Source organism: Rhinopithecus roxellana, chromosome 6 (assembly GCF_007565055.1).
Source record: "Rhinopithecus roxellana isolate Shanxi Qingling chromosome 6, ASM756505v1, whole genome shotgun sequence".
Classification (NCBI taxonomy): Eukaryota; Metazoa; Chordata; class Mammalia; order Primates; family Cercopithecidae; genus Rhinopithecus; species Rhinopithecus roxellana.
The window spans coordinates 138,042,881-138,068,547 of NC_044554.1; the positions used below are offsets into that span (position 1 = coordinate 138,042,881).

The 25,667-nt window shown below is 33.4% G+C and overlaps 1 protein-coding gene across 1 annotated transcript in view; it reads right to left on the reverse strand.

Annotated features, from left to right (window-relative positions):
• The window catches only part of VWDE (von Willebrand factor D and EGF domains), an 83,501-nt gene that overhangs the window by 24,938 nt on the left and 32,896 nt on the right, over positions 1-25,667 (reverse strand). The window contains exons 5-16 of the mRNA XM_030932029.1: positions 22,706-22,953; positions 21,761-21,850; positions 20,061-20,205; positions 17,303-17,520; positions 16,987-17,060; positions 15,276-15,546; positions 12,913-13,121; positions 11,804-12,768; positions 9,574-9,710; positions 3,618-3,773; positions 3,392-3,496; positions 1,794-1,908 (exon numbers count right to left, since the gene is read on the reverse strand). Of these exons, the coding sequence (XP_030787889.1) occupies positions 1,794-1,908; positions 3,392-3,496; positions 3,618-3,773; positions 9,574-9,710; positions 11,804-12,768; positions 12,913-13,121; positions 15,276-15,546; positions 16,987-17,060; positions 17,303-17,520; positions 20,061-20,205; positions 21,761-21,850; positions 22,706-22,953 (2,733 nt within the window). The remainder of the gene's footprint in view (positions 1-1,793; positions 1,909-3,391; positions 3,497-3,617; positions 3,774-9,573; positions 9,711-11,803; positions 12,769-12,912; positions 13,122-15,275; positions 15,547-16,986; positions 17,061-17,302; positions 17,521-20,060; positions 20,206-21,760; positions 21,851-22,705; positions 22,954-25,667) is intronic.

The following is a 25,667-nucleotide window of genomic DNA, read 5'->3' on the forward strand; positions in this document are numbered from 1 at the left end:
TGCACTGTCCACACTGGATGTTGCACCTCTTCTGTCTCAACTTACTTCTTGGTGTTGACTGCCTCACTACTCTCTCTCTCTCTGACTGAGGATCCTTTGCACTCTGTTTCTTTCAGCCTCACTTTCTCCCTCTACTCCCTTTCTCTATTTCTCCCTCACTGCCCATGACTGCTCCGTTTCTTTGGCTCCTCTGAATGTTTCTTGCTGTACTTGCCTCCCCAGCTATAACACGTGGAAGCCATTAGTCATACTCATCTTCTGCTACTCAGATATTCTTCCAGTGGCTGAGTGCACACACTAAAAAAAGAAGCTATTTCAGGATGGGCATGGTGGCTCACACCTGTAATCCCAGCACTTTGGGAGGCCAAGGCAGGTGGATCACCTGAAATCAGGAGTTCCAGACCAGCCTGACCAACATGGTGAAATCCTACCTCTACTAGAAATAAAAATTAGTAGGCATGGTGGTGGGTACCTGTAATCCCAGCCACTCCAGAGACTGAGGCAGAATAATTGCTCGAACCGGGGATGTGGAGGTTGCAGTGACCTGAGATTTTGCCACTGTGCTCCAGCCTGGGAGACAGAATGAGATTCTGTCTTAAAAAAAAAAAAGTGGCTATTTTAGAGGACAGGCAGAATTCCCTTTACACTCATGAAACAACTGAAAACCTCTTTTTATATTGTGTTATATTAAAAAATGTCTACCTTTTCAGCCTACTGGCTTAACAGTTGGAACAAATAGCCCCATTACATTCTATTGTTCACAAACACTCTGCTTGCATCCACAAAGCACTAATGCCTCGAGATTGTAGCTCTGGCTCCTGTTCTGTCCCTGCATATCCTTACACAAGCAGCCTAATTTATTGATTTTAATTTCCTCATCCTCAGTATGAGAGATTTAAAAGACATGATATTTTCATGGCCCTTTATGACTTTGAACACTATGAGACTATAATGAATCTATCAGTCAAACAATAGCCATTGAAAAAACAGAGACACCAGTTCAGAAGTTGTATTGTATTTTTCATCTCTTGTACTATATTTTTCCTCAAATTTCCATTGTCTTTCCACAGTGTTCCATGAGTCTTAAACCTAAACAGTGAATCATCTAGTAAATGTAATGAAACACAGTAATGAATATGTGCATACAGTTATAATGATATTACAAAGCATAGTATAAATATAAAGTTGTATGACTCCCTTAAATAAAATTACATGGGGCCAGGAAATAATTGTGTCCTATTGTCTCTAATAATGTCTGATCTCCCCATGAGGAAAGAGAACTTGGACACCTATATGGAACCAACATAACTCTGTTTATGAAAGTGAGGAAGTTATATGGTACGTGACTACAGTTTGGGGTATTATTTGAAACAAAGTATCTCAAAATTATCTGTACCCAATATTATACTCATCACATCACACAACAGTAGTGCTGGAAGGCACTTCATAGATTACTGAGTCCAGATACCTTGTTTAACAGGCGCTGAATCCATGGCCTTTGAGCTTAAATGGTTAATAACATCACAAAACTGAACAGAGGTAAAGCTAAGCATAGGAAATTGTGTGTAACTGAGTTAATAATTCCCATTTCTTCCATTAATAAATCACATATGCTTTCCTAATCAAATATTAAAATCTATTCTATATCCTCAAAGTAAATTTTGCAGTTAGGAGAGATGCTAAATTAAACACAGAGGTCATTCATTTTAAACACATTTATGTAACTTCTGACTGAAAACCACTTTTAAAATGTCTCATATAGGAAATATTTGGATTAATAAAGAATAACTTACTTTCTAAAAATGACCAAGTAAATCTTGAAATTTGGGGTCTACAAATCAAACACGGGCTGGTTGGATTTTTGTCTCCTTCAACATAGCAGAGTCCATCAATAATGCAAACATTTTCCTAATGGAAAATTTTTAAAAAAGAAAACATCAATAAAAGTACACCTATAGTTAGCATACAGAAAAAACTGTACAAGGAAGGATGGCAGTACATGTATTGATGATTCCAAAGAAAGCACATACATCTATGTTGATACTCTGTAAGCATAAGTGAATATAAGAAAACAAATTACCTGAATATGTAAATGTCTATAAAACTGATCAATTTGGAGGTAATGAAAGTATATATAACTTTTACCTTTACAAAGTTATAGCTTATAATTTATAAATAACATGGGAGAAAATCTCTCTTTTGGTATTTTTCACCACTGAACTCATTCTGGGAGTATTTTATTCATAAAGAAATAAAAGTAACTTCTTTTTTTTTCTCCACAGTTTATAAAATCACATTAGATTATAGTTATCTTCCATTTCCCTAGCAGCCCACTGTGGTCTGTGAACACAGTCAACTAGACCGGATCCTTGGCATAATTATCCACACTTGATAATGGATATCATTACACCAAACATGTGAAAGAGATGCTGATAAGCACAGAAAGAGCATTAAATGTAGCAAGTATTCTTGGGGAGAAGACTAAATTTTATTCAGGAGATATAAACTTAGCTCATTTTACAAAATCTCCTTTAATATCACTTGGAAAATTGCACAAAAGTTAGAGCAAAATAGCTCCAGGAGGAGAAAACAATCTTGAATAATATTTTCAAAGTACTTATGGATATATGGAAATGAAATATTTGGGAAAAAATAAAAATCAAACAATTTCTCAAAACCAGAGATTTGGTCTGATGACTAATCTCAAGAAAATACATTTTAAACTTAGAAAAAATAATACTTTAAAATTTTCATGTACACAAATATTATTTGGATGCACCTCAGTTTTGAAGAGTCAAGAGATATTTTACCCATGGAGTCTGTTGAGTCAGCAGTTCACATGTGAGACAGCCCTTCTGATAAATACGGTAGGCTGGATATAGCTCGAAAAGAAGTTGCGATTGCAACTCAGCTCAGGCTGCGCTGCTGTTCTGTAATCCATCAAGTGGCAGGTATTTACATGCTCCAATAAACTTAGTTGCCAGGAAATACTCCCCATAAAAATATCAATTTTATACATTTTACAAATTTTAACCAAATGTACATCATTTGATGCAAAGAAGACTAGGTAACAACATGAGATCTCTTATTGGAAAGTCATTATTACTACTGAAAAAACAATGTAGGTACGAGTGAAGTAGTAAATAATTTAGTCTGGACTTCCTCTTATAATTTTTTAGAAGTAATCTGACATTTCAAAATATTAAAGGTAGGAACCTCTTCCTAGCAGGCAGAGTAACAATTTCAGTTACCCTTATATAAACTTGAGGAAGGCTTTTCTCTATTAGTTTTTCTGGTATGAAAGTGAAAAAACTACAATTAATGTGACAAGAGCATAGGAAAAGAAAATACCTATGATGTAAATGTGAAAATAAATGAAAAAAATACATACCTTTATAGTACATGAGTCATTTTTATAGAGACCACAAATTTGACAAGCACCATCATATATGACCATTATTTTGGGATTACTGAATTTATAACCATCATTAGATACCTGTAACATAATAGTTCCATAATGAGATGATTTGTTCTAAATGTTCTAAATTCATTATGAAATGTTATATATAAGTATTTACTTTGTTTATAAATATGAAGATGTCTTTTTTATTTTTTACCTTCAACTGCCACTTCCCAGTTGGTTTCCCACCCACCAGATCCATGGTATCAAACTGCTGAACATCAGTGGGCAGCTGACAATCAACAGCTCTGCTATTTTGGAAAACAGTCTGTGTATAGATGGGTTCTCCAGGCATCCATTCACTGCTATTATACTGAGGACATAGTGAGAAAGCAATTAACTTCTGTTAAATTATGGAAATATTTTATTAGTAAATTACATATAATCAAAACATAAATTTAAGATACATGCCTAGTATAATGTAATATATAACAGAGAAACTAAAGTCATATTGGGAGTGAGTTTTATTCAGAATGATGGAAAACATATATATGATAATATGATGCAAATTGCTCCCAATGAATCACGCATTTCTTGGCAGTTCAAATCAAAGAAGTTACCAATATTGGTCATCTACAATGGATCACTATGTGATGACTTTTGTAGCAAGAGGAAACACTTGATACATAGATGATACACAGTGGATTGATTTTCTGCCCAGAAATTCCTTCATTTCTCCTGCAAAAGCTTCCACCACCTCATCTACTTGAAACTGTCCTTTCTGCCCCCTACACAGCTCCCAGGGTCCCTCATATTCCTATATGACCAATCTCCCTGACTATGCCTGACTGGTGCAGGGGCGGACCTAAGCTAGGCCAATATTTCAACTACTCATGATATTTTAACTTTGTGCCAATGGCGATGTCATGTCAGTTGGCCTCTGATGGCTTGAGTTGCAGGACACAAAACTATGGAGTGGTTGGTGGCCATTTTTTCACTATGGAGAGAAAGCCCGTATATAGTGAAATGGGAAAATGAAGCCCACAAACAAAAGCTGAATTGAGACACACACACACACACACAAATGCACATATACTGAGTCTTCATGGTGTTCAAGATTTTTCTTGAGAATTCAGCTACTTTCTTGTTCTTGATTCGCTAAGAAATATACCATCCTCATAATAAATATTTTTGCTCATTAGTTTATTAGTAATTTGAAACTAAATAAACTCTAGTTCACCCTACTTAATAACTCAGTGAAATATCATGCTTAAGCTACACTTTTAGTATTATTTTTCAGTATTGAAAATGTGTTGGTGCCAAAAGAGGAGAAGCCAGAATAATGTTCCAGGTACTGGTAACTGCGTAGGAAACCAAAAGCTGTATTTTGCTGTCAAAATTTAGATTTAGATTTTTCTTTGAAATTTATTATTGTAAAATGTTTTCAACCACTCAGAATTTGTCATAGAGCATGCTGATGCTTCAATATTGTGGGTCAGCAGGAAAAGGAAAGGAAAACATGATCACTCTAATCTGCCGCTAATAGAAATTACACTTTTGAAGATTTGATGATTGAAAGAGTGAGTTGCAAATCTTCATATTTAAGGGAGTGTGCAGAGTCTAGCCTAGCAGATCTATCAGTGGTTTCCCTCTTGTAGAGAAAGAATGGCAATGATTTCTCAGAGTAGTCATGATTATCTACACTTAGGTGAATGTAGGGTCTTGGTTTCTTGTGTGGAAAGAAGACTGCAGCCAATGGCTGGCAATATAGAGATTATTTCCAACTTTCTGTTTTGAGGGGCCTAACCAAAATGAGGAATATACAGTGTTCTATTTCCTTTTCATTCATCAACATTTTGTGAGTATATATCATGTGCTGAAAATATCTCAGTGCAAAAAGATCACAAAGAAAATGACAGACAACATAAAATTTTATGATTGCATTAAAAAAGACTCAAATAGGGCATAATACAAATGGAGTTATTAAGTCTAACTAACTAGCACAGTCAAAGAAGGCTTCAAAAAAGCAAATACTTCTCTTCCTGAAAATAAAAAAGGAGACTGCTATTTGGACACTGGGAGCAGAGGTGGAGAGAGTGCAATTCACATGAATGGAGAGAATAGTATATGAAAAAGACAGGGATGTACAGAGTAGCATAAACAAGAAGTTCAAGCCTACAAATGTCGACACAAGAGCTAAATCATAATGTGCCATCCATTTCTTGGATAACATCTTGCATTTAATCCTATAAATTAGCAACTTTAAAATAGGATGTTGTAGAGTCTTGACTGCTTTAGGAGAGGAAGTAAAAGAAATGCTTAAGTGGTTGAATCTCTAGTTGCCTAAAACTACTAATACAAAAGTAGAAAAAAGCATGTAAAACATGTTACACTTTGTATATAAAAAAGAGTTATCTATCCATTTTTTGTACCAAAGAAATATAGTAAGGATTAACCAGAAAATAATGACAGTAGAAACATACTTTAATGAAAAGAAGGAGTGATGGAAAGCAGGTGGCAGGGATGACAAGAAAGTAACAATTCTATGTGTATGCCTTTGTATAGCTTCGACTCTTGGAACTATGATAATATTTCATATTCCCTCCAAATAATTAAATAACTAAAATCAACCAGAGTGTGGAAGAAACTCAAAATGGAAGACAAATATTTTTAAAACCCAATTGTATTATAAATAAAACAGATAACCACTCTAAGCAGAGTGGAAAATAGTTAATCTAACTCACTTTAGAAACTAGTATTTGCCTTTATATTGTGACCTTGTTTCATGAATTTGTTTTTCACGGAGGAAAGGGTTAGAATTTCTGAAAATGACTTACATATACACTTAGATTGAGAAACCAGGTAAATATATTGTGGATGAAGAGAGCCAGTTTTCACTCGTAAAGAAAAGAGTTACAAATAAAGAAAGGAGAAGGCTAGAATGAACCTTTTGGCACTGCATTGAAATTAGGAGTATCAGTATCAACTCATAGAGATGATAGACAAATAGATAAACAGACAGATAGGTAGTTATGTGTGTGTATAAGTGTCCATACATAAATTTTCTAACTGTACCCTTTAAAAGGGCCAAGAAGCAATAACTACCCTGTAACAAGAAGCACACCTTGCACCCAAGTCTTGGATTTTAAATGACCCTTTTTGATAAATGGAACTACAGTCTTTAGAGAAATGGTTGATTCTAGAGTTGGGATAGGAAAAATATGAGTCTGGAAAATCATATGATGCCAGAACGTGATAAATTGTTCAAAAAATTATGGGAGCAAGTTAAAAGGACATGAGAATCAATCTGTAATAGCTCCCAATGGTCAAAGCTGCAATAATTTAAACAGTCAAATAAAGAATGATAGCACTGAGTTACAATTCATGAAATAAGTTTCCATTAGTCTATACTGGCATGAGTAAATAAATGAATAAATAAATTGGAAACAAGGAACAGCTCTTCTTTTCAGTAGAATTCCAAATAATATGTGTAGAAGAAATGATGGAAATAGAAAATCACCAGTGGTAAATACCACAGTAATAATTGCTACAAGCAAAAATTACAGTTAGATGCTAAAATTAGGAGAAAAGAACATTTGAGGAGCTATCCTATATTTCCATAATCTAAAAGTTCCTCCCCACAACACGTTTATTAGTTACAATGGGAAAAACAGGAAGCTTACAGTCAAGACACGTGGCAAAAAACCCCTTAAGTAAGTGATCAAAATTTACATTGCCCATGATTAGATATATCACATCATGAAAGGATGCACTAAGAATTGTACAACATGGCATGACTTCAGTCTAACCATAAAAAAGGAACATTCCACAAAATAAATGGCCAGTGCTCTTCGAAAGAACCAAGTGTGCAAAAGATGAAGAAAGATGGAGCACAGTCACAATATTCAAAAGAACCAAGTGTGCAAAAGATAAAGAAAGATGGACCACTGTCACAATGTGAAAGAGACTGAAGAAACATGACAAAAAGCAATACAAAATCTTAGACTGGATCCTGAATCAGAAAAAGGACCATTATTAGTGGGACAACTGGTAGAATTGAACAAGGTCTGTAAATTCATTAATAGTATTGTGTCGAGGTGAACTTTCTGGTTTGAACAATTGTTTTATGGATATGGTTTATATATAAGATATTAACTTTAGGAGAAACTGGGTGAAGAATTATTGGAAACTGCATTATTTTTACAATTTTTCTGTGAGTCTTAAGTTATTCCAAAATAAAAGTTTTTAAAAATTACTTCATAAAATGGGAAGTCATTAAAGATTTTGCATGATCTGATTTCCAAAACGCTAGATTTTCAAGAGGAACCCAATCTTCGAAGGGAACTGAAATTTGAACTAAAAAAGTGAGCAGGAATCGATTCATGTTGACTGAACATGTAACAAGGGAGCTGGGAGAAGATATTAGCTTAGTGGCAGCGCAAGCACATTCCATACAAAGTGAATGCAAGGCTTTGAGCAGGGCCCATGTTGGTAGGGTTGGGGATCCTAAAATAGTGGCACATTAAACAGCCTTGACTGGAGGTATGAATGAAAGGTTAGAAAAGCCTTTAAAACCCAGCACTGGGCAAGACTGGGGCTAGGAGAGACAGACTTAACTTCAGCATAATGTAAAATACACAGATATGCATTCTAACTTTAGTTTGGGCAAGTGAACATCTTTCTTTCCCTAGTTCTTGATTCGGTTTGGCTCTGCGTCTCCATCCAAATTTCATCTCGAATTGTAATCCCCAAGGATCGAGGGAGAGACACAGTGGGAGTTGACTGGATCATGAGGGCAGTTTCTCCCATGCTGCTCTCGTGAGAGTAAGGAAATTCTCATGAGATCTTGATGGTTTAAAAGTGGCAGCTTCCCTCTTAACTCCCTCTCACCTGCCGCCTTGTGAAGAAGGTGCCTGCCTCTGCCTTCTGCCATGATTTTGTTTCCTGGGGTCTTTCCAGCCGTGTGGAACTGTGAGCCAATTAAACCTGTTTTCTTTATAAATTACCCAGTCTCAGGTAGTATCTTTATAGCACTGTGAAAATGGACTAATACAGTTCTGTATAGTGTGTTAGAGGATTCCAGATTTTACTCTGTATTATCAGAAGTTCGGAGGAAGTGGGAGGTAGTATGAGAGTAAATCACAACAAACAATGCATCTGAAGGTAAGTATGAAATGTGCTTTCCAACAGAATATAAATCTACAAATTTTTTTCCTGGCAAATCACTTAATCTTCATGTGATGTCATATGATTTATTTTGCCAAGACTAATATAATGTCTAGTCATTTAAGTGATATTAAAATTACTGACATGTACCTTTCTATTTTGTATTATTACTTCATTGGGATTAAAATATTTCATGGCTTATTTAGAAAGGCTCTACCCATAAAATCCTGAAGTTAGCATACTTGTGTTTAATTACTTGATAAAGACACATACAAACCTATTACCTTCTGTAAATTCTCAATCTCAGAGTCACATTTGGCTTCATCAATTTAGAGAAAAAGTAAGAAGAATGTTATAATGTGTTTTGCTGTCTTAAGTTTTCAGCTTATCCACATATACTTTTGAAATTCATAGAATTATCGTTAAAATAAAATTTCCATTTGAACAAAGACAAGGAAGATCATTTAAATAATCATCGAAAATAAGGTATAATTTGATATACTAATGTTCATACTGATCATGTCTGTTTCTGTGGCCTTCAGAAAGATAAATACTAATTTTTTAGAGGTAGGCATTTTCTGTGTAAAATCCATAGTAAGGAAAATATAAAGAATAAATGCTATTAGTCCTCATTTTTTGGTTTGTAAAAGGGAAATGTTCATATCCAGTTTATGCAAGATGTCTTGGCTAAAACCAATGTCTCTTCTTTATGTTTTTACATGTCAAGAAATACAGAGGCTTACATAAATCAAGCTTGATATTCTTTTAGCTTTTTAATATAAGTGAAAATAGTGAGCTTATACTTCAATAAAAAGTTTATAAGATATTTTAATAAAGTTAACAAAGAAGCGTCAACATTATGTAACTTAATCATTTTCCTGTTAAGCTCTCTAGATGTAACATCGTTTGGATTTATGCTGCTAATTGATAGACCAAATTAATCCAAGATAATATTAATCTGAGTATCTCATACACTCTATTGTTTCTCAACTCTATAATTAACATACCTGTAGCTTAGTAACTTCACATTTAATTGAAGGTAATTCTTTGAAGCCTTTGCCAAAAACTCTCACCATCATACAATTAGACTTTTGAACATCACAGAATCCAGCATTCCCAAGCTCTGTAATTTCAGGAGCTTTGTCTTTGGAAAAAAATATAACAAATACTACATAATTTCTTTAATTTCAGAAAAAAAAACTATTTCCAAGCCCCAAATTAAAAGCATATGGAAAATAATATTTTAAAGTATACCTAAAATGCTACTTACAACACTAATTAAGCCATTAAATGTTGAGTAATCTGGTATTAGAAGAGGTATCTACCATTAAACCAATAATAATATTACAGACACTACCAGTCCTAAAAACACAGGTTTCACTAATGTTTAATATTATTTTATATCAATTAAGGACAAATATTAAGAAATTACCACTATAATAAAGTACATTTTGGTTTTGCCATTTTGGCTTGTGTCACATAGCTGGGTTATAGAAAAAAATACTTCCATAATAAAATACAGTAGTTAGTAATGCAATGTATTAAAATTTCAAAATGTCATCTGTATCAGTAACATCTGGTTGTCAAAATGGATAAATGCAGTGCGTAAAAGTTATTAAACCCTTTGCCTATGTACTGGGAAAACCTAAGTGAATACAACTCTACTAGCGGTAGGTAGAAAATCATGTGTATTCAGAACCCTAAAAATCTTGATGAAATTTTTTTTTAAAGCCTGGGTTACTTCAGTCCATACTTTCACAAATTCAACAAATGTTTAGTAATTTTTATTTATCTGTTATTATTCTAGGTACTGGGGATGTAGTAATGAACAAAACAAAAGTTTCTGCCTTCATGCAATTTACATTCTAGATGGAGATGGGAGGATAAAAAAAAAAACTAATAAAAAGATAAACATAAATTATATTACATAATTGTTTTCAGGAAGATAGAAAAATAATTATATTAACTATATTAAAGGAGATTAAGACCATAGAATTATGTAAGAAAAACAAGTTTGTTTTGAATGACTACAGAGGATTTTTTGATAATAAGACATTTGAACAGAGAAGTAGAGAACGTAAATCATAAAGATCTGTGGTGGGAGAATCCTCCGGTGAGAGGGAGCAGTGAGTGCAAAGATCCTGAGGTGGGAGCAGGCCTGGCTCCTTTGAGGAGCAGCAAAGCTGCCCGTGTGGCTGAAGAACAGTGAGCTAGGGGAGGAATGCTAGATGAATTCAGTGAGAGAGGAACCTCAGACTTCCTAGGGTCTTCTACACCATGGGAGGGATTGTGGACTTTACTCTGAAGGAGATGGAGAGCCATTCGGGCTATATAAACACAGGAGCAACATGATCTCACTCACATTTCAGTGGGGTCACTTTAGTTGCTACTGTACAGAAAATTAGTTTTGGGAGAATCCATGATAATCCGAGGGGGAAATAATGGTGGCTTGGACTATGGTTGTAGCAGGGAAAGAAATGAAATGCTTTGAAGCTGGAGCTGGATTTGCTGCTAATGAATTCAACTTGAGGCATGAAGGAAAAGGACAGGCAAAAATGGTGCAAGTTTTTAATGTGAGCAAATAGGAATGAAGTTTGCATTTACTAAGAAGGAAAAGGCTGTAGGTGGAAAAGAGCAAGATGGTAATAATGGGAGGGAAATCAGGAGTTACTGGTTTACTTATTAAAGGAAACAAAACTTTTTACAGTTTCTTTGTCTAAAATATTAAGACAAAATAGTTTCTACTGTATAGATAGATGCGTTAGAGAAAATAGTTTTAAGTAAATTAGTATAATTAGAAAAACAATATAAACACAGTGCTTTAAAAATACTAAATTTGAGTTCTGGGAAAATAATGATTCTCTATAAGGTAGAGGGCCCAGTTGTGTGTAAAGGCCCTGAAGTTAAATGAACTTGGCATTTTCAAGGGACAGCTTAGAGACCAAAGGGGCTGGAGTGGAACGACAGGGTGACAGTAGTAGGGAATGAGTTTAGAGAGACACTGAATGACAGATCACACTGTGCCTTCTAGGCTGTTATAAGTTACTTTGGCTTTTACTCCAAATAAGATGAGATGCTGTTGGAAAATTAGTAATGTATTAATTATTATGATTTGGAGGTTTTCTCTATAAAATCTGAATAAACACTGTTAGAATACTGAGGGTGAAATAAAGATCAAATACATTTTTTATAATGAAATATCATATGCAGTATCAAACTTTGAGAGTATTTACTTACCATAGGAATCACTGCAATCATAGGAAGTAAAGCTTGGGGAACATGCACACCCCCATTCCATACACTGCCCATTGCCGCTGCATAAATTGGGACATTTTAATACTAAGAGAATGTCTTCAACTGATGTTCCATACTCTTCTGTGTTATATTTCCCCTCCTCCACAATCCTCTTTTCACATTCATTTTCTAAAAGGGCCACACCTGCTTCTGCCCAGCTAAGATCATCTTTTAACAGAACATCCTTCACACACATATCTATAACACTGTCTATTCTCTTGCCAAGAAAAGCAAGACAGAGCCTTCCTATGCTGGAGTTGGCTAGAGTCTGCTGACAGAGGGTCAAAGTGCTGTACTCAGTGAGGCCAGAGGGTGTGGGCCAAGAGGGGACAAACTCTTGCTGTACATCCTCAGCATGGTCCTCTGGGAAAAAATAAGTAAGTTCCTCCAGATCCGTTTGGCTGAGACTCGGGAAAGCAAACAAAGGAAGGAACTCATAAAAGTTTTGCCGTTTCCGTCTGTTTTGTCGATTGTACCTCGTTTCTTGGCTGGGGCTTTCCTGGCCTTGTGCATGTTTCTTAGTGTCCAAATATTTTAGTGCATCTTCTTTCTCATTTCCAGGATGTTTTTGTACATTTAAGCCTAGTTTAGTCAGGTTTATGTGGTTGTTGTCTTGTGGAAAGAAATTTAGATTATATTCTTCTTGAGATGTATGCTTGTTTATCTCTCTGACAAGAGTGTCTGAATTAATATATTCAGAAGTGACATCTAGTTCTGGTATCAAAGAAGGTAAGCTGACATGACTGAGATCTTTGCAATCCGAGACAATTTCTGATTGAGAAACACTGCCCAGATCATTGGAAGACGGATACGCTACAGTGTCCACTGAACAGCTACAATAGGATGGCTTTCCAGGTGACGTCAAAGAAATTGGCAGTGTGTCAAACATGCTTTTTCCTGGTAAAATCCTTCCAGATGGAAAATAGGAAAGAATAGTAATTTCTACATAGACATTTTTTCCTAATATGTGTTGCAAAAAAGCAGAGTGTTGAGCCACCACTCGTTTTAAGTCTAATATTAATACAATCGCAAGTGGAAAAACAGTGTCTTACCTCCATTCATTAATAAAAGCAACATAATTGTTAAAATTTTGATCAATTTGGATCCCATTTTTGTCATGGAAATCATTCTCTGGATTTTCATCAAAGGTTCCACAAAGTCCCAGAGTGTTTCTGTAATCTACACCAGGGGCTCTGATCGTTAGACTCATGCCCCATTCACCAACATCAGCACGGATGAAAGCCCCAGAAGCAAACCAGATCTCAAAAACAGAAATAAACAATACAGAAATAAAAGATGTTGAAGCAATATTCCATCTGGATTAAGAAAAATCTATGATTTAAAAAGTAAGAAATAGTTATTCCCTCAATATAAAAAGAGAATAAAATACTGATTTTCTTGACTACAACTTTCCTCTTAACATTCTAAGTCAAAATAGGGGTTTTTGCATATTGCTGACCTGAAATTTGAGGACCATACTGATCTTTTTATTGAAATATATTGCTTGCAACTTCTTTCTTTAAATAATTTAAACTAAAATGAGATAATTTATACAATTAATACATTACAAATATTGAGGAAGATGTTTACCAAGTAATGTTTCTGATAATTATTTAATACAGAATTAGATTGACAAGTAATTAATTTACACAGATGACTATAATTTTAGAGGAGTACATGTTCCTACAGCTAATTAGCATTCTCTAGCTGCCAGTAGACAAACAGAATCAGAAGCTAAATTATAACTAGAAGGTAGTTTGAGGAGTTGGCAATCTGAGCAAGGAGAGTTTGCTGAATGACCCTAGTAGCCTGTGAAATCTAACTGTGAACCACCTCTCCCATCACAGGAATATCACCTCTTCCAGACCGGCCACTTTGATGTACTGTATACGTGGAGAAGCTATCTCTTCTAAAATCACTGAAGATACACCACTGTGTGTGCTCTTCTGGTTGTTTTTCCCCTTTTAATTTTCTTAAAATTTAAAAATAGCTCTTTTTTCTCTTTCTACAAAAATGGTCTGTGCTAGTTACATTAAATTATTTAAAAAACACAAATTTTACATTCCAAACCAACTTAAGGTAGCTAATATTAAGATTTTGGTGCAAATTCTTCAAAAGCCTCTTTTATATTTTGGGCATATCTTTGCCTGTCAATAAACCCACTCACCTACTCCATCATTTTCATGACCACAAAGTGTTCTACTATATGACATCACTATATTTAGAGTTTTAGTTAAACCTGTTTATTGATCACTACTTAACCATAACTTTTTCCTCTTATAAGGAAAGATACAATAAACATCACTGGGGGTATGCACATCCTTAACTATTTTTTTACAATAAATTTCCAGGGTAAAATTTCTTGGCAGAATAGCACACATAGGTGCAGGTTATATATGATATATATGTTCCCTGGAAAGACTGTTACTAAATGTACTATCTCTACTCTTCCTGATATTGTATGAGAGATGTTCAATCTTTATTTATTTATTCATCTATTTGACTACTAATAAGGTTAAATTTTTTGTATTTTTATTGGTTTTTGTACTTTTGAACATATCAGTTTTATTTCTTTTGTGGAAAGGTTTTTTATATTTGCTCATTTTAATCGGAATGCTGATTATACATTAGTGATGCATGAGTTTTTTCTATCTGACCTATGTTTTATATGTAGCAAATATTTTCCCAATTTTTGAATTGCATTTTGGTTTTCAGTGGTGGAATTCAAATACATAATGTATTTTCAAAAATGATTTTTCACTTCAGTAAATATTATACAAACATAAACTTAAATTTTTAATACTTTTATTTAAATTTAAATTTTACTGACTTGGAATTACTTGTTTGAAAGATGAGTGGAAGGTGGCTATGACCTGAAAATACAAATAGTTTACTCACAGATATGAAGTATAATCTTTAAAAAAATATTAGCTTGCCAGGAGTAAAGGAAAAAGAATTAAAAATATTAGTGAATATATAAGCTTAGGTTTGTTTCCTGACTTCATATTCTATTACACTTATCTACCAGCCCATTCCTTAGGTAGTACCACACAATATTCATTTCAAAAACTGGTTAATTATTCCTAAATATTCATTCTTAATTATGTCTGTCATCTCTGTCTAATATACTACTTATTACACATTGTCAAAAATAATTTTATTGAATAATCCACCAAGTTGTCATACTAAAATCTTAAATATGGCAGTTTAAATTTTACATGGTTTTAACTATGTTGTGTCTATTTGTGTGTGGTAAGTGAAAAAACAAAGTATTCCCTCTAAGATGATGGTTAATATAAATGCTATTTTGTTAAACAAACTAATGTTGAGAAATGATAGCTCCTAATTTAATAGAGATGTTTATCTGAAAGGAGAGAAAGGAAAAATACTTTTAATGTTAAAGAATCATACATACTGTGACTTTTCTTCCTAAGTAAGATTCACTTATCTTGATATTCCTGGTTACATCTTGACTTTTTACAAATAAATATGGTTGTGATTCACGTAGCTGACCACTGCACATATCAAAAGTGACTATATCACCTCCTTCGTGGGCAACAAACCCACAATTACATGACACTGGATAATGAAGACTTCCGCAGTCCCACTGACGTACATGGACTTCAAAATCACGTGACATACTCTTATAAAGCACAAATGTTCCAGTCTTGAAATTATCATATACCCTATCATTAACAAAAGGCAATTGCGTTAAAAAATCAGTGTAAAATATCACAGTAGTATGTTACTGATTTGCAATAGCTTTACGTATCATGAGCATTTTGTTGTGTGCACTGAAGGAAACAAAGTAGCTATAAACGCCTCAATCTCTCCCACTACTCCTTTCTTCCCTTTCACCACTCCAGTCAAGCTGCTCTCCTTGAGCAGGGCAGGCTGGCTCAATGGTCTTCTCGCCATATGTGTACCCATGTGGCTATCTCCCTTATCTTTGAATACTTGTTAAATGTCACCCTCACCAAATGGCTTTTCATAACCACTCTATTGTAATATAAATTGCAACCCCTCTTTTCAGCCTTCCCTTTCCACCCAATTTCGTTTTCTTCATAGCAAGTATCTTCCTCAGACACACTTTGTATTTTACTTTTTAAATGTGTTTCTACCTCTCTTCACCTTTGCAAAGGCCAGCTCCATGAGGATAGAGAATGTTCGTTTTGTTCAATAATCCCAGTCCTTAGAACTTGGCTTTTCACCTACTTGGTGCATAATTAATCTTGTTGAATTGTCAGAATAAATTCATCACTACTACGCTTTCTTGAGGTTTTTCCACTAAAATGTCTAAGCCTTTACTTATAGCCATAAAGGATTCTTGCCTGTGAGATCAGTTCCTTCAGGTTCTTAACATCTGTTGACACCATTGGAGAACAATTTTTTTATAGAATAGTTTCTACATATTGAATAATTTTACTGACAATGATCATATTACACTTTTTTAGACAAACCACAAGCCATCTTGCATCATGAAAAAAATATTGATGCAACGCTAAGACATTCTTATCATTTTCCTTACAGACATCTCAGAATCATGAATCTCCCAGAAGAATATAACTGAGTTTAAATCTTTCTATGCAGATATTAATAACAAAATAGTTTAGATTACTTTTTGGTCTTTTGCCCATTTTACTTTAAATTCCAGAGGCAAATATCCAGGTATCTATAATATTTATAATAGTTTTTTTCCTGAATATTCTTGTCAAGGCTTAGGAGTAATTAGTTTTAAAAATAATTTTAATATGTTTAATCATTTTGCCTAAACTTAAAAAACATTGTTTTAATATCATATGGAAATGTTCTGAACATCTTTAGAGCAAATAATTTAATCATTATTAAAAATTTAAAAAGCGTCTAGCAAAAAAGATTCTCTGCATTTGTAATAATATTTACTTTTACAAGTTCAGCCTTGCAAGTAATGGATGTCTTTTACTAAGAATTAGATTTTAAGGCAAAAAAATCTACATAAACTAGTATCTTGAAACAAGTCAGTAATGCCTTTCTGTCTAATTTCCATGACTAGAACTAAAAAATTATAAAACAATATGCTGTTTAAAATAAAACAACAAAATCAAAGCAAACAAAACTACTAAAAGAAGAAACTTTCAGGAAATTACCTGCCATCAAATGTAATTATATGTGGGTCAGTAAATGAATAGCAGTAAGCAGTTGGGACATCCTTTACTTTGATCTTAAAAGCAAAGATATTTTTGGTAAATATTATCATTAATTATATTTAATGATACATAAAAAATTGCTTAGCAATCTCAACAAATTTTTAAGTATTGTTTTTATCAAAATTATTAAAATTGAATCATTTAAAAACTAATTTACCAAAAAATGTTTTACATAAAAAGTTTATAAGACATAATGATAAAATGCACATTTCTTCTTAAAGCTTCAATTGCAATAATAGTTTTGTAATTTGTAAACCTGGATGCTGTCTGGAATGTAGTTGTTCCACAGGAAATCCTCATTAACTATTGGTTGCACTACAATGTTTGTAACTCTATCTCCATCTCGAGAAAAATCTGTGACAGCAGTGTAGTACACAAAAGTATGGCTACAGGTTCCATTAGCACAGGAAGATGTCTGGTGAAGGTCCACATGACAGGAGGACAGTGCCAAATTTAAGCCTAGGTGCTCTCTACCTATATAATGAAAAAATAGGTTTAAAAATTTCCAAGAGAATATACTAACCAAAGCATGTAATAAATTAACATGAAACATTGAATTGAAAGATTATTCTCAAATTATTTTCTCTTTCTTAAAGCATATTCCAAATTTTGTCTAAATTAAGCCAAAGCTATTGAACCTACCTGATTTTTACAAAGAATTAATCAACTATAATGTATACATATGTACACATAAATACATATTATGATTTTCAATTAGGTTATAAACCTGTATGCAACTGAAGGAAATTCAAAAAGAATAAATAACATTTATTCTTTTACATATTACATATATTACAATATTATATATACTAATATGATTTTTTCTGTCTAAGATTTGCACCTTGGGCCCAGATACTTCTGCAATATTTCTTAGCATATGTGTTCATGTTCCATCCATTGTTGAATAGTAGCAATGGCTTTTAATTGTTGATAAAGGGCTTATCATCTCAAAAAATAGAAAAATCAAAACAAATGAAGATGATCTCGTAATGATAACAAGCTGTCTTCTTTCACCTCCCAAATGTCCCAATATATTCGCAAGCTTGAGATGCTCCCTCACTTCGATAATCAAGAATAAAAGATAATTTGGAAAGGAAATTGTAGCAAAAAAAAAGAGAAAAGAACTGCAGGAATTTGTATAACTAAACAAAAAGAACAGATTTGCCTCCAAAATTGGCCATAGAGGAATTATACTATCATATCCAATTAATGATTCCAAAGTCCTCCTAAGAATCAAAAAAGAAAAAAGTTATTAAAAAATGTTCTATCTTCTTTTCTTCCATACAGACTTTTAAGGTATGAAATTATGTTAATCAGATATAAGCACACTGAACTATATTTTAGAAATATCTACCTTCCCCATGCACATAAAAAATAACAGAAACATTCAAACTCTTAACCAACTCTCTAAGGTGAATACAGAATATTTCTAGCTTAGATATAGCCCATAACATCAATTCCCCAAGTCAATACATGAGGGGTTGTTCTCTTTAAGCCTGTGAATAGCAGCATAGTCTGTTTAGAAATACACTCAGACACCAACTGGTTCCCTGTGAAAGTAAAGATTTAATGCTACTGTACTTAAAGAGGACAAAATGAGGAGTATCCAGAATGAAATCCAGAATTTTTTCTTCAGAAAACAAAAGCCATTTTTAATTCTCAGAGAAAAAGAACATGCACGCAAACTTCTAAAATGTAGAAATATATTTAGGCTATTATTATATTATTTTAGCAATGCATGCCTTATTGAAAGAATTGAAAGCATGAAAATATATTTTAAAGTATACCTGTAACTGAAGGAAATCTTTGACTGACATGATTTTGGAAAACATCAATTAACATCATCCTCTTTCTGTTCTCTCCATAAACTGTAGTAATATTTGCATAATATGCTTTTCAGAGCTAACTTGAAGTAGAATTGTGTCAAATAGTCCAAGAGAGAGGGTATAATTTAATATGTCTGGGCTGTAATTAAAAATATAGTGTTGCTCGTGGTGCTTCTGAAACCTGAGTGAGTCAGGGGGTATTATCTGAGCCTGTTTACTGCCAACAATCCTAAGATGACCGCTCTTAATTCCTCTATCTCTTTAGCCATCTCTTTTCTTGAGTGCATCATTCCAAATGATTCTCTCTCTCTCTCCTGGCATTTTTTAATCCTCTTGTTTCTCTGATTTAATTATTTATAATATAGACATGAAGGTCTATAGATACCTTGTGTTTGGTATATTTACTAAAGACAATGTATGTTCTATGGTGAAAATGTATGTGGTATGCTGATGAAATTGTAATGTCTCTTAAAGGTTACATTTTAATTTATGTATCTGCAACTTGCTTTGATCTCTACATCAGAGGCTCAGTGGGAAAAAGAACATAATCAAGCCAATCACAGCTATGCATGGTTTGTCCTCGCATATTCTATCTTGTTATGTGGGAGGATTTCCTCACTCTACCCATCGACACATACATGGCCATGTATCACAACATCCATGTAATTAGTAATTGAAATACAAGAATTTTAAGACACGAGATCCCAAACATAAATGTACATTAGGGAAAGAAGCTTGAAGGATGCATTATGAGATCTATATTTCATAAGCTTGAACTTTTAACATAACTTATCAAATGTCCCTCATTGGGGATTATTTGAAAAATCTTAAAGAGCAGTTTTCCCTCCATTTCTGTAAACTAAGCAAAGAGAAGAATAAACAGGAGACTGAGAAAAAAATAGGAGAAAAACAGAGGAGCGAGAGGAGAAAGATGATAATGAAGAGGAGATTATTAGCGATTCTTTTTCTTTTTTTTTTAAATGTATGCTTTCAGCCAAGAAGAAGAAATGCAAATTGCTTTGGCAATCATCAATTTGGCCCAGTATTAGTAATATGATTGGGCTAAAATTTGAGGTCAACATGCAACATGATTTATTATATGAGTACACTCCAGTGACTTTTCCTACAGGAAAAAAAGCATTATTGTTTGCAATCTAATAATAAGATTAAATAAAGTTAGTATATTACCTTGATCAATAGTTTGCAATTTTAATGAGATTTTGCATTCTTGATCAAGCTCACTAAATTCAGAACAAATAATAGGAATTGTGCTTTCTATCCTCAGGTAGTATTCTTTCCCATCCTCTGATATAGTGCTCAATTCAGGCTGTAGCTGGTATGAGAAAATACGTAGAAAAATTATGTTAAAATATATTATTTCTAAGGCACAATTTTGAAAGGGCATTTTTCTCAACAGCACATATTTTGCTAAATGAGCTGGTAATAACTTAAGCCCTAGAATATTTTAACTAAGCAAGACCATTAAAATCAAACCTACGAAAATACAAGCAGCACACACAGGAGTACATGGAGCTGCTGCACTACTCTGAGTTTGACTCACTTTGGTTCCCCAACACATTTGGCAAATCATATCCAAGCCTGTTTCAATGATTCTGGTTCTGTGGTGAGCACTGGAAAGTGAAGAGGAAAGAAATATTTCTGTTTTCTTCCATTTTATTGCTAATGTTTACTGACACACCAACAGAAGACTCAGTTTTTCCTTAAGGATTAATACTCACTATCTCAATTAGAAACTTAAGTACTTTTAATACATAAATCAAATTATTGTTGTCACTAGAAATATCTCAACACTTAGCCTATTTCTCAGCATCTGATTTCCAGAGTTGGACTTCCTGAGAACTGCTGCAATCCAGGATTGGCCCTATTCTCATTCACAGGCCAATCCTTTTTTGAGGCAGGAATATTTTCGTGCAGTCTGGAGTCTTTGCTAGCTCTCAAAACAGATGTTTCTTAGTACTGAATATTCTCCCTGTTAGCCTAATCAGAAACGGTACAAGGGTGGGGGTGCTGACCTTTGACCCCTGACACTGTGCTGAATGCTAACCAATGTAAACTAAAATGTTCCTGTATTCCCAAGGCTTGACCTCTGTTTCCCCTCACACTGTAGTTATGCAATTCTGACAATGTGGTCCACTCTTCTCACTTCTTTTCCTGGTTCCTACTGTGTGTACATGGACTTTATTCATAAACAGGGTTTATTCTTCTCCTGAGTCCTATTGTCACAATCTTATCATTTATCTCATCTTGTCGTTGAACTAGAAATGAATCTAGGTCAAACTGGAGTCCTGTGTGTGAGACCTTCCAGGTTCACAGTGCTTGCCTGCCTTTTGATATTGCCCACACATCTTCCACTGCTTATTAATTCCCTGTCACCTCTGCTCATCTGTTAGAATAGCTCTTCAGTTCTTGGGTCTGGTGCTACCAGCAACAACCAAATCTCCTTCTCTGTTTAGTTAGCTCAATCTTTGCAGTCCATAAAACTCATAGCTCTGGGTCAATTCTACTCCAGTCAGAGACTCTGCTACTTGGCCTGGGATCTGTCTTTCAAAATGCATGATAACTAAATATCACTAGGCTAACTTTAGTTACGTGATGGAATGAAATAGAAGACTAGACCTTTTGCTTTACTCTAATTTGAGATATTTCTTTAAAAATTGAAAGTACATCTCAACTTTAGTTAACAGGACCCCTCAAACTTTGTTGTGCATTAGAATTATTGGGGCTTTTCTTCAAATACAGGGACTCATGGGTCTCAACATTCTGATTCAGTCTGTGATGAGGTACAGAAACCAGCATGGACAGATTACAGTTTGGGAAACAGAGTTCCAGAGGAATAATCTTTCTGATGCATCCCCACTGATACGTACCTTAATGCCTGCAAAAAATTCTTGGCTTTCTATGGCTATACTTTGTACATGCGGATTCTCCAAGAAAAAGACAGAAGCGCTACAGAATATCTAGGGATATAATTAAGAAATAATCACTTAGCAATTCAATTTTGGAGAAAACGTGTAAATTATCATTTTTTAAATCCTAATTTTAATTCTTCATAGATAGTATATAGAGATAATAAAAGAATTAAATAATTTAAAAGCTTGATGTTTGAGAAAAATCTCATCATTACAAAATATTACTTATTCAAACCTCAACAAAAAGTATAGTAGGCTTTTTATTTAGGATGTTTTAAAAAGTACTTAAGGGCGGGTGCAGTGGCTCATGCCTGTAATCCCAGCACTTTGGGAGACCGAGGCATGCAGATCGCGAGGTCAAGAGATCAAGACCATCTGACCAACATAATGAAACCTCGTCTCTACTAAAAATACAAAAATTAGCCAGGCATTGTGGCACACGCCTGTAGTCCCAGCTACTCGGGAGGCTGAGGCTTAAACCCGGGAGGCAGAGGTTGCAGTGAATCGAGATCACGCCACTGCACTCCAGTCTGGTGACAGAGCAAGACTCTGTCTCAAAAAAAAAGAAAAGTACTTAAAAAGTGATATCATCATTTAAAAAATTAAAACATTTTTTCTAGAATAAATGTATATAATTTTAAAACCTGAGAGAGACATATATGTATAAGGATTAATCAATAATAATCAGCAAATTACTAAAATGATATATTCATATATAGTCACTAAGATCACTGATTCATCCAGTTGACACTAGAATTAGCAGAATTGCAAGGAAAAAAACAAAAAAAAAGTTAGTGCTTTATACTCTGGGGATAAAATCTACTTTTAAGATATGATGTTTAAAAATTGTGTTTGAAAATCAGTATATTCATGAAAATAAAATCCAACTGTTTTTTAACATACCCTGTCTCCAAGTCTGAGATTTATGCCATCAAGTTCTAAAAGAGAGCGTGCCTGAACTGTGGTCTCTTGTTTCAGCTCCTCTTTGACTTCTTGAGAAGAAATCCTAGACCAAGCTATGCGAAATCCCACTGAGTTGTTTGTAGCGGGAACATCAAAAGAACACCTACAGAAAAGCCTGGACTCAATCAACTCCACCAGAACCTCTGGCCTTCCTGCAGGTGGAGGTGGCAATGAGACAGTCAGCTGACCTGGGGAGAAAATGCGTAACTTGTAACTGGGAATCTTAGACAATGGAGACTGGCTTATGGAAAAAGCACTCAAAGACTGTAACTCTGGGATTTATCTTAAGAAAAAGCAAACTAAATTTAGAAAAATGATTATTTCTAACAATCCACAAAGTAATACACATTCATATTCTGACCCATAATCACACAAATATTGATAGCCAAGCAACTTAGGAGCTCAAGCTTATATTAATGCAGGTTGAATACCTGCCTTTGAAAAGTCTAGCTCTTGAAAAGAAATTTGTGTGATTTGAAGCAATTATCTTTTCTAACAGATGGAACAAACAAAATTAAGGTTCAGTACATTATAATTCCTTGTTATAATGAGAAATAGTCACAAGAATGTAAAATAAAATGACTTTCTCTTTTACTCTTATAGTTTTCTCTTATAACTCAACTCATCATTACTCTGGGCTGAAAGAGTTGTTCATTGCAGAGGTGATTATACTATCTCAGTGAAATATCTTAATGCTTTTATTTTTCTGAGGTTAAAGAAATTTGAAGTTTCCTCTAGGAACTCACAGAAAGATTTTATATAGTTTTGAAGAACTCTGGGCATTTGCAAAATCAAATCTGCAGATCTGAAAGTTTTCTGGATACGTTTTTAGTTTAGTTTTGCTCTGTTTTAGAAAGGAGAAAAATATCTGAGTGGTAAATTTGTAAAAGAAGATTTTAAAATGTTCTAAAATGTATAATTTTTCTATTTTATAAATATGCTAATTTTAGGACAATCACAAAATAATCTTTCAGCCTTGCCATGTAGATTTTGGAAAATTCTGGAAAGACCTTAAAATCTTTTCTGTGGAGAAAATGTACTTTTAGATATTTTACAGTGTTATTTTGTTATAGTCCCAATGACGAATTATTTTCAAATTAATCTAGTAAATGAATATTTTACTAAACATTTTAAACATTAGACCAAAGCAGTATATTCAAACTTGAAGGAAATAACAAATTACTTTTGAATATATATTTGATCTTTAAATATCATAAAGCTGAGTAAAAAGTTATCCTTAAATATAGTAGGAAAAGGACATTTATTTTAAAACAGGGAAAAGCTATCTATGGAAATGATTATTAAGAATAAGAGAAGACAAATGACTGAAAAAAATAATTTATGACAATTAAAATGTTTGAATCAACACTTTAAATAGAGAACTATCTGGGCAGATTGATCATTGCTTTCAACAGTATAGATCAAAGAAAATTTGTTATATTTAAAGAAAAAGGTTTAGAAACAACAGATAAATTATTTCTGCTTAGAAAATAAAAATTAGTATTCCTTTAATTCTAATATTAGTATGTATTAAATATATTAATACATTTTCCATTTTATCATGAAGCTTTATATATTGACTTTCCACTCAATACTTTTATTTAGTGTTACTTCCTCAAACTGTGTACAATTTATATAGCAGAGTTTTTTTAATTAATTGCATAAATGTTCTAAAGAGCATAATAAGTAGGTGAAATTTATTATTTATTCAAGAGAAAAATGTGATTTTGCTATAATACATATGTATTGTAAAGAGAATTTACATCTATTATGCAGAGTAGTCAAATAATTACATTTTATATTTAATGCTGCTATTATGAATATTGTTTTATTACTTTATGAACTCAAATCACAGGGCTTAATTAAACTGACCTTCACATACAATAATAGGTTGTCAAAATATACAGAAAAAAGGGGCTAGAAAAACCATTTGGAATAGGGCGTGAAATAGAGCATAAAAAAATCAATTCAGAGTGATAAATTTTGAGGATTATTATAAAACTCTTTTTAAAATACCAAGTATAATAATTTCTAGGCCTGATATTTGAACATCATATGATCTATCCTGATTTATTTTATGTATTTATGGCTTGTTCCACCATATAAAACACCTCTGTTAATTAAATTAATTATATATCAGCAGTCTCTCATGAATTTCAGATATCATATTTGGCTAACAGAAAATATGATAAGGCTAATAATCCCATAAAAGGTTAATATTTCAATAAATAATTTCAATTTCTGCCCATAATGTAGGTAGATGACATACATTTTATCACTTAGATAATCTACTTAATTTATCTTAAGGCATATTATAGTAAGAGGATTTCTTAATACCTGAAAAACCTTTAAAACATTTAAAAAGTAGAAAATAAAAGATATACATTGAAAGGAAGAGAAAAATTTTGATCACTATTAACATCATTGATGTTTATCTTTCAAGATTTGACACAAATACAATCGTTCCCTTAAAAAAAAAAGGGGGAGCTGTTGTATAATGTACTTCTATATTTTAATGATGTTTGCAAAATATTTTGTCAGTGTTTATGTATCAGAAATATTGAATCAATCAGCCAATCAGCAGTTACTGGATGTTTGCAGGTTTTTAAAAACATTATTAGACAAATTCTGTTACAAATATTGTGCTCGCACACTTCCCTAAATAGTTCTCTAAGACATATTTTTGAAAGTAGAATTATTAGGTACAAACACATAGGGAGTTTTAAGAATGTCGGTATGAACTGCCAAATTTTCTTATGAAAGATTCTACTAATACACACACATTTGCCTAACTCTCGGTACCTCTGCCAACTCGAGGACTATTTCTTAAAGGCACAATAAAGTTATTTTTATTTTTGATAGCTACCAGACTTTGGTTATGTCAAATATCAGTATAATTCAA